The sequence below is a fragment of the Mytilus californianus genome, unplaced genomic scaffold (assembly GCF_021869535.1).
Source record: "Mytilus californianus isolate M0D057914Y unplaced genomic scaffold, xbMytCali1.0.p SCAF_2, whole genome shotgun sequence".
Classification (NCBI taxonomy): domain Eukaryota; kingdom Metazoa; phylum Mollusca; class Bivalvia; order Mytilida; family Mytilidae; genus Mytilus; species Mytilus californianus.
This window is the reverse complement of record NW_026262668.1, coordinates 85,843,956-85,858,886: the sequence shown is the minus strand read 5'-3', so window position 1 is coordinate 85,858,886 and position 14,931 is coordinate 85,843,956. Positions and strand designations below refer to the sequence as shown.

Sequence of the window (14,931 nt, the reverse complement as noted above, 5' to 3'; positions counted from 1 at the left end):
ACCTCGAATGTTTGAATTGTCACGCTAGTCAAACCGGGAATCACCTATCAAAGGGTGACAACGCTATTATTAACATTAGAATAATCGTCGAAGCAAGATCATAGGCTCTCCGACTTTCCCGAAGTTCTGCCTTTAACCGATTGTCAAGTTAACGAGCATTGGTACTTGCTTGGAAGTTTAATCAGAACAGTATCCAAAATCATCCGGAATTTGTTAATAATTAATTATGATTAATTATAGTACATGGAATACGAAGGGATATCTGGAAGGGTTAACTTGACAAATTACGCAACGGCTATGCGAAATTTGATACGACTTTGCATTCCCCAATATTCTACTTTTGGGAGAATTTGTCATTTAAAAATGCATGGAAAGTGAATTTCAAAAAAAACGCAAAGAAGTTTTTTAAGCCTGTGAGAGGAGTCAAACATTTCCAAATTTGATAATAACCTGTGCATTATCAACCACGCGTTTTCCTTAAAAATCAGCAAATACGTTCCTTTAGAATTGTAGGTACCTACAATATATGCTTACTCTTCCGGAGAACCTATGATTTTCCTCTTAAGAATCGTGTTGCTTAATCCTTAGTTTTTCTGTCAAGTGTTTTGTATGCTGCTGCTTGTCTCTTCGTCGTTTTTTTTTGTCATGGTATTGTCTGTGTTTCTTCGACTTATAATTTTAATTGTCCCTTTGTATAATCTTCTTCTTTTTCCTTAACAACATTACCTTTAAAATGATTCCATAAATTATTATGCCATCGTCCTTTTGAAAATGTGTTAATGGCGATAAAAAGATCCAGAACATTTTGAGACAACTAGCATAAAGTTCGGTTCATTTCAGATTGGTTTGTTTTTACTTAATCTGAATTATTGGAAAGTCGCAATTTAATTAATATCAATATACCAAGTACATAAAGATGTCGTAACATTCACGCATTGCTACATGTATTATTGTTTCAAATACGTTTCCCCCAAAAATTAGAGATATTGTCTATTTATTTAAGACTGTGACGTTATTTAGTCATATAAAAAAAGAAGATGTGGTTTAATTGCCATTGAGACAACTCTCCACCAGAGACCAAATGACATCGAAGGTAACAACTATAGGTCACCGTACGGCCTTCAACAATGAGAAAAACCCATACCGCATAATCAGCTATAAAAGGCCCCAAAATGACAAATGTAAAAAAAAAATCAAACTAGAAAACTAACAGCCTGATTTATGTACAAAACGATGAACGAAAACCACTTGTTTACATAATACTTAAGAAAGATGTTTACATGTAAAGGTCAGTACAGAGATCCGTCTTGCTAATCCAATGATTATCGTAATCCGCGATATTACACAGCATCCGTGTTAGATATATGGTCATGAACAAAATATCAACATGACATGAATCTTATGGATAGTTTTACAAATGTATTTGTAATTTTTGATTTAATTCTAACTACGGGTGAGTATTTCTGTATTTTTAAAAAAAGTTTTTCACGATTTTATTAATGAATTACGGTTCCCTGTAGTTGTTAACTTCTATGTCATTTGGTCTCTGGTGGAGAGTAGTCTCATTGGCAATTATGCCACATCTTCTTATTTTTATAGAGAATCATCATTTCGACACTCTCTGGAAATCTGTTCCATCTATTCTAACAGCCTTTTAGGAATCAAACATCTTTCCTTGTACATGGCGACAGATCGCGTGCATTGAGAAGTTTTTGGGAACATACTGTAGTAACCTTCAATACGGAAACTATCATAGAAAACCAGAAATTCATATTTTAAACAAAAATTGAAGAGAACCTGGTGTACAGTTGCATGCCTCGGGCTGATGGAAATGAAAAGAAATGCATTTGTAGTCATGAATATATTAATGAACATATCTTATACACATATATAATTGCAGCGTAGTCTTGATTTATAACGCGTAGTTGGTAAAACTTGTTTTTTTAAATAAACTGCTGTCAACTCTATTTGTAAATTACTTTTTATCAAATTAACAAAATTTACATTAAGAAATTTGTTTCAGTTGATTATAATAGAACATGTGCATTATTATTTTAATAAGTAACTCGACTAAATGATAAAGTATTTTGAAAAATAGAAAATTTACTGGTCGGAAAGTCGAAGCTTCTCATTATCATTCTTTTTTTTTCTTTTTTAATAATAATACTAATTAAGGAGAGATATTCATGGTCGATATTTACATGAACAGGACATATATCAAAATGTTTAGCGCACAGTTTTTTTTCAAAATCCGCCTCTATTCATAAAAAAATACTAAAACTAATCTATTTTAATTTACCAGTATGTACTGGGACTCTATACTTCATACCTGACAGTAGAAACTGGAACGACGCTTCTGATTATTGTACAAACGTTCTCACCGGTACTTTACTGCCTTATGGATCAGAATTCCTGGACTTCACAACATCATGTAGTATACAAAATACCAGAATATGGCTAGGAAACCCGTGGCCAGAATATTTAGGTATGGTTAATGTTTTCAACATTTTTATAACTTTTATCTTAAACAATGTATATATTTAATGTTGTTAGATTGAATCAGGCCGTTAGTTTTCTCATTATGCTATCCCGTGTCTTTTTACAGCTTACAATATGTATTAGTAATTTTTGAAGACCTGTCTGTGACATCATTGCTGTTTGGTACAGGTTGAAAAGTTGCTTCATTTGGCAATCAATCCCCTTCTTACTATATTTATATAGACCAAAAACACACTTACACACATAAAGGTAAAAGAAAATAAGATGCCAAACGTGTTTATCACGGTTTTTATATTACAAAATGTATAATCTATCAATCATGAAATTGTTGATATACTGACTGATGTTAAACGGTACCTACAGGTACAAAATAACCTGCGGCATGTGTGTTAACCCTACTGACTGTTGTTTAATGATAACTACAGGTACGAAATAACCTGCGGCATGTGTGTTAACTCTGCTGACTGTTGTTAAATGGTACCTACGGTACAAAATAACCTGCAGCATGTGTGTTAACTCTACTACTGTTGTTTAATGATACCTACAGGTACGAAATAACCTGCAGCATGTGTGTTAACTCTGATGACTGTTGTTTAATGATACCTACGGGTACAAAATAACCTGCAGCATGTGTGTTTACCATACTGACTGTTGATTAATGGTACCTACAGGTACGAAATAACCTGCAGCATGTGTGTTTACTCTACTGACTGTTGATTAATGATACCTATACAGGTACGAAATAAACTGCGGTATTTGTGTTAACTCTGCTGACTGTTGTTTAATGATACTTACGGGTACAAAATAACCTGCAGCATGTGTGTTAACTCTGCTGATGGTTGTTTAATGATACCTACGGGTACAAAATAACCTGCATGATGTGTGTTAACTCTGATGACTGTTGTTTAATGATACCTACAGGTACAAAATAACCTGCAGCATGTGTGTTAACTCTACTGACTGTTGTTGAATGATACCTACAGGTACGAAATAACCTGCGGCATGTGTGTTAACCCTACTGACTGTTGTTTAATGATACCTACAGGTACAAAATAACCTGCAGCATGTGTGTAGTCTCTTCTGACTGCTGTTTAATGGTACCTACAGGTACGAAATAACCTGCGGCATGTGTGTTAACTATACTGACTGTTGTTTAATGATACCTACAGGTACGAAATAACCTGCGACATTTGTGTTAACTCTGCTGACTGTTGTTTAATGATACCTACGGGTAAAAAATAATCTGCAGCATGTGTGTCAACTCTGCTGGTGGTTGTTTAATGATACCTACGGGTACAAAATAACCTGCAGCATGTGTGTTAACTCTGATGACTGTTGTTTAATGATACCTACGGGTACAAAATTACCTGCAGCATGTGTATTACTAGTAATTCAATAAAAGTAGTATCATAATAATAACATAGACCAATATATCGTGTATAAAGATAAATTTCCGTGGAAATCTCGCCCTAACTTCGGACAAAAACAGTCGGGAACAAAATTACTATTACAAGTACTTTTCCTGTTTTCTCTGAATATAATTTTACAATCTGAGATTGGATGTACATACCAAAGATTTTTAAATGTGACCGAGAAGTCAAATTGTTTTGAGTGAATAAAATATATTAACAACTGTTTATCTGGCAACAGCAGTCGAAATTTTAAAATTTGATCAAAGTCAGGGTCTTTTTGATTCAAAATAGTGTTTCTGTGCCTTAAGAATTCGCTATTAAAATACTTTATGGTATGTTAAATAGAGATCACAAAAAAGGATTATCAAATGCAATTATGCAATCTCCCATTTCTACATTTGTCTAACAACGACGCAAGATTTGCGTTAATTAATATTTGTATCATCGCACAAAGCATTGACAACCCAACATTACCCAAGGCACATATTGGTCCAAATTTGAAGCATTTAATTTCTGAAGACTTCCGTAAGAAGCATGAATAAGATGCTCATGGAAATATCTGCACTTATAAGCCTCTCCCGGCTCGCCGACTACAAATTTGTTTATGTAATACTTTGTTTTTCACTTTGTCATTCATAGGTTGTAAAGAAGACAAGTTAGCATTGTCCATCAAATCAAAGATATATAATAATCAGATGGTTGAATGCCTCGATTTCTGTCGTGTATATTCCTTATTCGGAGTACAGGTATACTTGATTATTTAGTGTAATGAATCTAAAAAACATTTTACTACAATTTTCCGATGGCATTGGATTTTCGTCTTAGACTTTATTACAGTGGCGTAGCACCAGTGTAGCATATTGTAAGCATGTGCTTACAAATAAATTTTAAAACATTTTTTTTTCAATAAAAATTTTACTATTATCGTCCAGCTGCCGCCCCCAAACCCCCTGCTTACAACTTATTTTCCAGTGCTACACCAATGCCTTACGATATAGAAATAAGGAGACCAGAGACCAAATGAGTTTAGATTACCCCTTGTAATCTAGATATTTGTTATGACATTTACACATAAGGATATGTGGTATGATGGTCAAGGAGACAACTATCACTACAGACCAACGATGTAAACAACAACAGGGTCTTCAACAAGGACCATATTCGTATAATTTTTTTTAAACAGTGATACATGGAATTATATGTATGTTTATGACTGCACTTTTTGATAACGAAGACATTAAGTTCAGTAAGCCAACGAAAAAATCATAGCTTTATTAATGTATTTATTATATACTTAGTAGTAGATACAGATAAATTGTATGTGTAATACGATCAATGGCAATCGTGCTGTATCAGCCATCCGTGATGATATCGACATCAGTCACGGTTGCAAATGCTATATCACAACCCTAATCTGTATGACGTCACGTGATCGATATCAGTCACGGGGTGTCTTCCCGATTGTCCCACTTTATGAAATTACAGGTAAAAAAGTAATGAAATTTTGTGGGACAATCGGGAATATGTTTGTGGGACAATTGGGAAGTTTAAATGTGGGACAATCGTGAATTGTTATGATAGTGATTAATTTTTTTTTATAGTGTGTAGCAGTTTATTGCAGGTTACTTATCAATGTAACTTTAAAAAAAAAATGAAAAAAAATCACGAACAAATAATAATATTTACATATTTTATTTTGCACATAGTAGGTACAATTGAAGTGCAAAGGCTTTATTAAACCCCTAACCTGTATTACGTCATGTCACGAAAAAAAAATCTTCTGGAGGTATATAATTAAGTGTATATGATGTCATGGTTTTTTCAATATCACACACCGTATCAACCCTCAACCAATATAATTCCTCGAGCAGAGCTCTTGGGATTATATTGGTGTCTTGGGTTGATACGGATGACCATGTGATATTGAAAAGCCATATGATATTCTCTATTTATAGATTGACATGTTGTTTCATGTGAGCGTCAATATCCGACGTTATGTTATAATGATTTTAGTTATCTACTTAGAAATTATTTAAAATTAGACTTTGATTTTTTTAGGGCAAGACATGTAAGTGTTTTTCATCCACAACAACTTTTAATTCCAACATTGAATGTTCCAAAGTATGTCCGGGAAATAACGCAGAAACATGCGGAGGATTCCGAAGTATGGACACATATAGAGTAGGTAAGATTGTATAAAAAACACAAGGGATGTTGAATCATTTCCAATTATAGGTAAGATTGTATAAAAAACATAAGGGATGTTGAATCATTTCCAGTTAGACAACTATCCACCAGAATTGACTTGGCTTTAAGCAAATGAAGGTCGTTAGGAACAAAATGTTAATTGTCCGATGTAAACTGCAGTCCCTTGTTGAATCATATATACTGGATAAGCTAACCATCGTATCAAAATTTCCCAGTACATAACAAAGAACCTGCCTTTTAATATATGGGTTCTTTTATTCCATAGATCTGATCGAGAACATACACTCTAAGTCTCTTTTTTCATGCAATAATATAGAAACATTTGACACTCTCTCCTTAACACTAGTATTTCTGATTCTTTACTTACGGACAGATTGAAACGAAAAAATAAACAGTTACATTTTGTATGATAAAATGAATGTCAAAGTTTAAACGAATATCTTAGGGAAAGAATAAATCAAGCATTGTAAAAAAACGCTGATTTTATGTTCGTTGAATATAAAATCACAAAGTTTTTTTATAGGCAGTATATCTATATACTTCGTCTCAAATTAATCCCAACAATGTTATATCTGCTCCTAATGGACATTTTTATTCTTTCCTCAGCGGGATTCGAACCCCTGCTTCTGTAATATCGTGGCAACACCGCCTGCACTGTGTACAGTGCGCGCCATAGATCACTCGACCAACTAGTAGGGTATATAAAATATAGCTTTCGTTAGTCAAGTAATGACTTTTCTCGTAGGCTTTATCTAGGGTAGTAACACCGTACATTATGTATAGTGGCAAGTAGATGGTGTACCTATGCCGTCACATAAAAGTTTAATTTATTATGTACGTCTAAATATATTTATTATGTTTTGAAGACGTGTATCTAAACCAACTATCGGCATTCCTATGGGAAGCAAATGTGATCTTGCGACTTGTTCTTATATTCAATATTACGACACTGACTTTTTGTATGAGCTTCTCATAGAGAACAAAAACAAGCTAACATTATCCTTTAACTTCGAGTTCCGCTATATATAGATGAAGTCCTCTTACAAAATAATTCTAAGTAATTTTACAACAAAAGAGATAGTTTCACCTTTCAAATTATAAACTTTTTAATTCTTTGTAGCTGGGCTTCCAAGATGTAGTAAATAACTAATTTGTCAACACAAAAGTATCTCACAAACAGGCTTTGAAAATTTGGTTGAAATGCATGCTTCCAAAATGTAGTATGTGAACTTGGAACATTTTTGTAAATGGCAGTGAAATAAAAACTTTGACATTTCTGGATTACACAAAAACTAAACTTATTTTCCCAGAAAATAAATAAATGTACATGTAATTGATTCCCAAAGCCATTATACAACAATTTTCAAGTTTACATACAACATTTTGGAAGCAACTTTACAAACAATTGAGGTTGGCAATTTTGTCACAAGTCATGTCTTATTTCAAATGTTTTGATTGGTCTAACTGTATGCTATTTTGGAATATCAAAGATTTCCTTCCGCCAAGACGATTTGTGTCAAAAAGTAGTTTAGCCAAAAAAGTCATATACGACATTTTGGAAGCCCAGCGACGATATGGAGAATATATATCCCAGTGTATACGATATTCGAGAGCTTGCGTAATCTACAACCATTTCCTTGATAATTAAGTTGCTGCTTTCGAGGAACTTATTCGAAAGTTTTACGGACTCCATCATGAATTGGTTGACCGTTTATAGAATAGAGAATGGAAACAGGGGAATTGAATATCTGTGCCACATCCTTTCTTCAATAGCTAATACATAAAATTTACAATTATACACATTTTGATAGCCGCTCTATAATCTGTAGAAGAGATGTATAACTTTTGTAGAAATAAAAAAAAACAAAAAAACGATGGATTAAATAATGTGATGTAGTAAGTGTCAACGATGCTATTAAGTTGGTCTATTCATAGTTTAAAGACTAAACAAACAAAGTAATATGGTACACTCACAGAATTACAGAAAAAGAAACCAATGTTGATGAATTAGCTCAGGGCGACATTTAAGGTTAATGTTCATATGTTGTTCATTTAGGACAGCCATATCTTTTGTATCATAATTGCATCATAGGCTAATACTTATATGTACATTTTACAGTGAACTCGATGTCTGGGGGAAATTGTCAATCTTTACATTATAGTAGTTCCATATATTACACTCTTCAACCAGATGACTGTGACAGCAGTTTGTCCTTTATATGCAAAGGTATGAGAACCAATATGCTTTATTACATGACCATGTTAAAAGTATACGTTTAAAATAATTAAGCTTGTCTTGCATTGTGTTTTGATATAATTCTTTTTTACAAGCAAAACTCTAATCATTTTCATATTTGCAAAAGCCTACATTGCAAAGATTTATTCCTAAAACAATAGTTGCAAGGTTAACTTATCAATTCAATATTCTGACAACGTAGAAATAAGACTTGCATATTATCAGCGAACGACTTCTTTATCTTTTATGAATGACTACAACAAATATTTATTATCTTATATTTTTTGGATAACAATTTCATGTTTATTAATCTACAAACGTAGAAAAATGAATAGGTTTGGGAGTATACATGTAGGTGGCAAAAACTCATAACCTCGTGCGATGAAACGTTCGGGTGCTGAATAACATTATGTTAAGCGAAGTAACCTTCTTATATAATAGATAATTTTTGTCATCGAAGGAAAGTGATGAGGGTTTTTTTAAAGAAAATTAATCACGAGTACATTGTACAAAAATAAGGAGATGTGATATGATTGCCAATGAGACATCTTTCCACCAGAGACCAAATGAGATAGATGTAAGCAATTATAGGTAACCGTTCAGCTTCCAATGATCTATATCAAAACATGTATATATATATAAGGCATGCCTATTATGTTTGATTCTCAAAGGGCTATCGTATCAGGCATGCCCTGGGGTTTATCTGAAATAAAGATATATAAACGTTTTCACAACTATTGTATATTACGCTTCAACAATGATTATCATTACAAATTTAGGAATTACACTTGTTTTCTATAATAATCCCTTTAACTAATTGAAGAAAGTGGTATAAGCTTGCATTTACCACTAATATTGATAGGTGTTTGGTGAAAAAAATACAGATACGTAAAAGTATGTTACATATAATTTTTTCAATGTGCAGTCCTTCATTGCTTCAATTTTAGTCCTTTTCTAAAAAATGCATGATTTGTTGCGATGAGATATTTTAAGATTATCTCTATTCTATAATCAAAATATAATTTTCAAATAATATTAGAAGAGCTGTCAGTACTATTTAAAGTCAGTCATGCCCGATAGTTTCTAAAGAAAATATTAAAAAAAATTGAAATGTTTTTGTAAAATCTTGCACCAAATGACGTCGAGCGAGCAAACGTTTAGCTTAACTTCCAAAAAAATATTGGGTTCCAACTTTAAATTTCATTAAAAGATAATCATTTACCAAAGATGAAACTACGAATGTATCTGCATTACCATACCGTTATTTCTGTTCTAGTGCCGACTGAAAGTACTACCAATGTTTGTAACAATAAAACACAGTACCAAGTCACATCTGTTCAGGAGCAGACAACACAGTCAACAATTGACATAACCATTGCCGAAACGACAGGTGCGACGTCGGAATATCTGGCAACGACATCTCAAAGAACCCAAGGAATTACCAAATTTACTGAAACTGAGAAAACAACAAAATCAGTCACAACTATACAAAAACACGCAATAACATCTGTAATACCAACCATATTGTCGACTAGCAAACAAGTAACAGCTACGGGAGACAAATCAGCAACATTTTCCAACCAATTAACAACTACAAAAGACGATGGAAGTACTTTAGAATCATCTACTACATCGTATTTACATACAACAGTTCCTCTGCAAATGAAGATCGCTTCTTTAGGTAGTTTTATTACTTAAATTTAAGAAAGAAAAGATAGAAAAAATTGAGCATAAGAAAGAAAAAAACATGACAAAAAAGAAAAACAAATTCCAAGGAAAACAAATCGAGAGAATACATTGGTTAAACAAGAATGCATAAGTTGTCGTGCTAAGCATACCCAAAATCGTTATTCATAATGACAGAAAACAGGGAAGTTGTCTTACAGATCCAAAATACACGTCACAACTCATCACTGTTTCGCTGCTGACCAAGTATGAAATTATTTTGTTTTAGTAGTTATAGTCAGGGATTTCGTTACCACAAATTACTTAAAACTTTTACTAAATTCTTTCATAGATACAAAGATTTGATTAGTAAATTTGGCTGTACCTGTAGAAAACTTATAAAAAATGGTATTTCACATCCTAAATTTTATGGTAATATTGTACTTAAAGCGCGGAAATCATTATGTGATCCGTGTAACCTCATCGAACCTTTTAACAAACTTATTAGTAAGGGTTATCGTACCAATGTTGTAATTAGATCTCTGAATATAGTTTACATTGGCACTAATATCGATTTTGTCATTAGCAAATCATAACATAACTAAATTTGTATTTTCTTTTCAAACGGGATGTATAGAGACACACATACGTTCATTTTTATCTATAAAGAAGTCACTCCTAACTATCCTACTACCTGTCGATACATTTATTTTTGGCATTGCACAAGTCATGTCTTCTTTGACTGTTCATGACGTTAAAATACTAAATCCCTGGGATGTATTTTAGTTGATTTTAGTCTCTGATGCAAGATTTTTTATTATTAATTGTTTTGGCTTTTAACTAGCTGTCAGTAACTGTGAGTACTCTCAAATCGTACTTTCTTTTTAATTTGACCTGTTGATACTATTTGTAATGCTTTTTTGTTATTTAATGTTAACATGGATCTTGTCTATATACCAGCTTTGATTATTTGGTATTACTACAAATTTTCACTTCTTCGTACTATGAACATCAAAATTATTTCATTTTTTCTTAGATGCTGTTCTTGGACCCGTACAGGAAGTTTTATCTAGCACTAATTGTATAGTTTTATTGTTGATATTCACCCCATATGTACCAAGTGTTAGATTAGTTTTATTGATATTAAAGAAATTTCTTGGTATTCCTAAACGGAAGATTTTTATATATACAGAAGAAGAAGTATACTTAACAACAAAATTATTTTCATTTACCTGTGTGTAATATGACGCAGGTTTCTTCAAAAGTGATGATTTTCTAAAAAATGTTTGACATTTCACAGTGATATCATACTTTAACTTTGTTTAAACCTGTTTATTTACTTTTGACTTTAATTATTTATCCCATGTAATTATTTACTAACTGTGTCACAGGTCAAATTTTGTAGTTCATTGTGTGTTAATTTACGTTTTTTGATTGAGTTAAGCCTTCCAATTGATATTTTATAGTGTGTTTTTCTATGTTGTGATGTTATACTATTGTTTCAGAAAAGGGAGAAGGTTTGGTACCATTTAAACGTTTAATCCCGCTGCAAATATTTGCACCTGTCCTAAGTCAGGAATCTGATTACAGTAGTTGTCGTCTGTTTATGTAGTTCATATGTGTTTCTCGTTTCTCGTTTTTATATAGATTAGACCGTTGGTTTTTCCGTTTTAATGGTTTTACACTAGTAATTTATTGGAGCCCTTTATAGCTTGCTGTTCGGTGTGAGCCAATGCTCCGAGTTGAAGGCCGTACCTTGACCTATAATGGTTTACTTTTATAAATTGTAACTTGGATGGAGAGTTGTCTCATTGGCACTCATACCACATCTTCCTATATCTATATAGAAAAAAACCTATCAAGATACCAAGCTTATAATTTTGGTAGAAATGAATTGACAATCATTGAGCATATTGCAAAAATAAATATCAGCATACAGGCAGATGTATCTGACAGATCCGAAAAGTGCTCACCCGTTACAACATATCTCTGACAAGCTGCTGATGAAAGAAAAAAGTCATTATGATAAGTTCATTGTAGTTTCTGAGTAAAATGTGACGAAAATATTTGTTGGATGAACAAACGAACGATCGAACAGAGGGATATACGATGGACAAAGGGATTGCAATAAAGCATAAGTTGGGGGTATAATTAGTACAGACTAAACGCATACAGTATGTTACATTTCTAACGCGACAAATGCATGTAAAATCGTTGCTTACCGTCAAAAGACAATTAACAATATATTGTACTTTATATATGAAAACGATAATTTATTTCATGCCACATATCTTTACAAAGGTAATGCCCCAAATAATAAAGGCGAATATCAAAGTATTTAAACATTATTGCATACCTTACTTTACAAACTAAATGATTCCTATCTATACATAAACCTAGCAAACTGAAATGTGACGAAAATAAGTATGACACAACATAGCATGCGATAGTATAGCAGGTATCATGGGAACCTAATATGTAAAACCCCACCGAAAAATAAGTGGAAAGTAATATAGTTTACTTAATGAATGTCCATTTACGCGGTGTATTCCGAGTGACATTATCTCACTCTACATGTCCATATTGCAATACTCTTACTACTCATAAAAATTGTCAGAAATTAGTATGTCATACTTAAACAATGTTATAACACTGTAATATGAACACATAACGATAGAATAATAGTACAGTGTGATTATATTTGCAGACTGGCTAATGTTTACTATTCTCGGATTTGTCGGTACAGTTCTTATCATATTCGTCGTCTCATTCTGTGTCCTTCAGAAAATCAGGTACGTGTTTTATTGCGGCAGTAAACTTTGTCTATGGATGGGCCATCGTATCGTCATTGTATTTGTTTGAAAAAAGAGAGGCGAAAGATACCAAAGGGACATTCAAACTCATAATTCGAAAATAAACTGACAACGCCATGGCAAGAAAGGAAAAGACCAAAAGACAAACAACAGTATAGAAAACTAAAGATTGAGCATCACCAACCCCACCAAAATCCGGGAGTGATCTTAAGTGATCCGGAAGGGTAAGAAGCTCAGGAAGGGGACAACTTTTATTTGAATAAATGGTGCACCACTTTTGTACATATAAGAACCACACAGCATGATCACAAGATACAATTTTTATTTGATTTAAAAATTGGAAAAGAAAAGCCGAAAATCAAAATCGTATTGTTATTCATATGGAAGAACTGTGGTTACTTTTCACAAAGAGAAAACAAGTTTAAATATAGAACTACACAGATAATAGAAAATGATTTACCAAATTTGTGCCTTCACAACTACAAGGAACGGCTGTATGAAAACAAGTACCCAATAAGAAAGCAATGTCAACAGACTGAGAAAATGGGTGTAATTATAAAACTTTGACTGAGTTTTTCAAGGAAAATATAACTCTAAAATACGCAAATAATTCAACAATATCTACAAAGCGGAAATAATTATTGATCAATTCATACTATAAAGCCTCTTATATTTATCACAATCCATTTGTATTTCCGTTGACTATTTTTGCTGTATATGTTTACATCCTTGTTCTGTTATCCTTTGTGTGTATAATCCTCTCATTAAAAACCATTTCATATCTTCTTATTTTCGTCGTAAAAGGTTTAATTGTACATTATATAATATTTTTATAAAAAAATAAATGTGGTTTGATTGCAAAAAATGACCACCAGAGACCAACTGACGTAAAAATTAGCAACAACCGGTCACGGCACGGCCTTCAAATATGTGCAAAACCCATTATGCATAGCAAGCTATAAAAGGCATTGACATGCCAAATGTAAAACAATTAAATCAGAGAAGACTAACAACCTGATTTATGTACAAAACAATAAAAAATCTCTTTGACTTCAAAGCTCCCAATTCATTAAATTCCTTTGGCTGTCTCAAAGTTTGAACTGTCCAGGTGAAGGTTAAATCAAAAATTTTAATTTTACAAAGTAAAAGAATTACTGTTATTTTCTAATTAAAAAAATCGGAGGTGGTATAATTGCCAACGAGATTACTATCAGCAAATGGCAAATAGAATTAGAGCGCCAGTGTCTACAGATCTACAATCGCTATGCAAGAAGATTGAAGATACATATTTATGACTGGAGCCAATAATAAAAAGAGTAAAACAAATATAATGGCAAATTAACTTACTCTTACCGAACCCAACATAAAAAGAAATCGTTATCCTTTATTGAAGATGATATAAGAGTTCGTAACTGGTTTTTTTTATACATGTACCAAAAGTCATAATAGATATAAAACATTTGGACATTTATAATTAAAATTATGTATTATACTTTATATCAATTAAATTTTAAGATAAAGTTTCCGTAACTTGTATTAGATGATTTAAAATTTCTTCTCATAGGAAAGCGAAACATGTTCCAGAAGAAAAGGATTTTGAAATAGTTGAAGTATCTGAAATTGAACGTTATTCCGCTGATATTGTAGCACAGGAACAACGTATTAAAAAAGAAAGGAAAGAAAGAAAAAGTCTTGCAAGACGATTATCTACAGAGTTTAAAAAGATGTCTCGGAATCTCTCTTTTACACGGTACGATGTAGCAAAACGAGAAGACTCGAATACTAGACTCAAGCTGGCAGCCACTTTTAGCAGCCAATCAAGATAGCAGCCACTTTTTTCCAGCAGCCAATTTTGATGATATCTCTAAAAACCCAAAAACTATAACAGACTCGAATGTTCCAAAAATCTCAAAATCTAAGTTAAATGTAATTTAAGAGCGGAATTCGACAATTTCACGGCTTGTAGTGATTCTCAAAGGATTTTTTCGTTTTAAATACCAATAATGATAGCAGCCACTTTTTTTTCGAAATTCTAGCTACCAATACGATATGTATTATTTTTTAACGTCTAAATGACCACAGATGTTCAGCCTTAGAA

At 32.6% G+C, this 14,931-nt stretch overlaps 1 protein-coding gene across 1 annotated transcript; it reads left to right on the top strand.

Moving 5' to 3' along the window:
- The first annotated feature begins 1,369 nt into the window (after window positions 1-1,369).
- LOC127727709 (uncharacterized) lies at window positions 1,370-14,752 on the top strand. The gene is made up of 7 exons (XM_052234824.1): window positions 1,370-1,453; window positions 5,970-6,096; window positions 8,239-8,346; window positions 9,632-10,036; window positions 12,728-12,812; window positions 14,398-14,625; window positions 14,722-14,752. The coding sequence occupies exons 2-7, from the start codon at window positions 6,078-6,080 to the stop codon at window positions 14,750-14,752; spliced, it is 876 nt and encodes a 291-aa protein (XP_052090784.1). The 5' UTR covers window positions 1,370-1,453; window positions 5,970-6,077.
- Window positions 14,753-14,931: the final 179 nt, after the last annotated feature.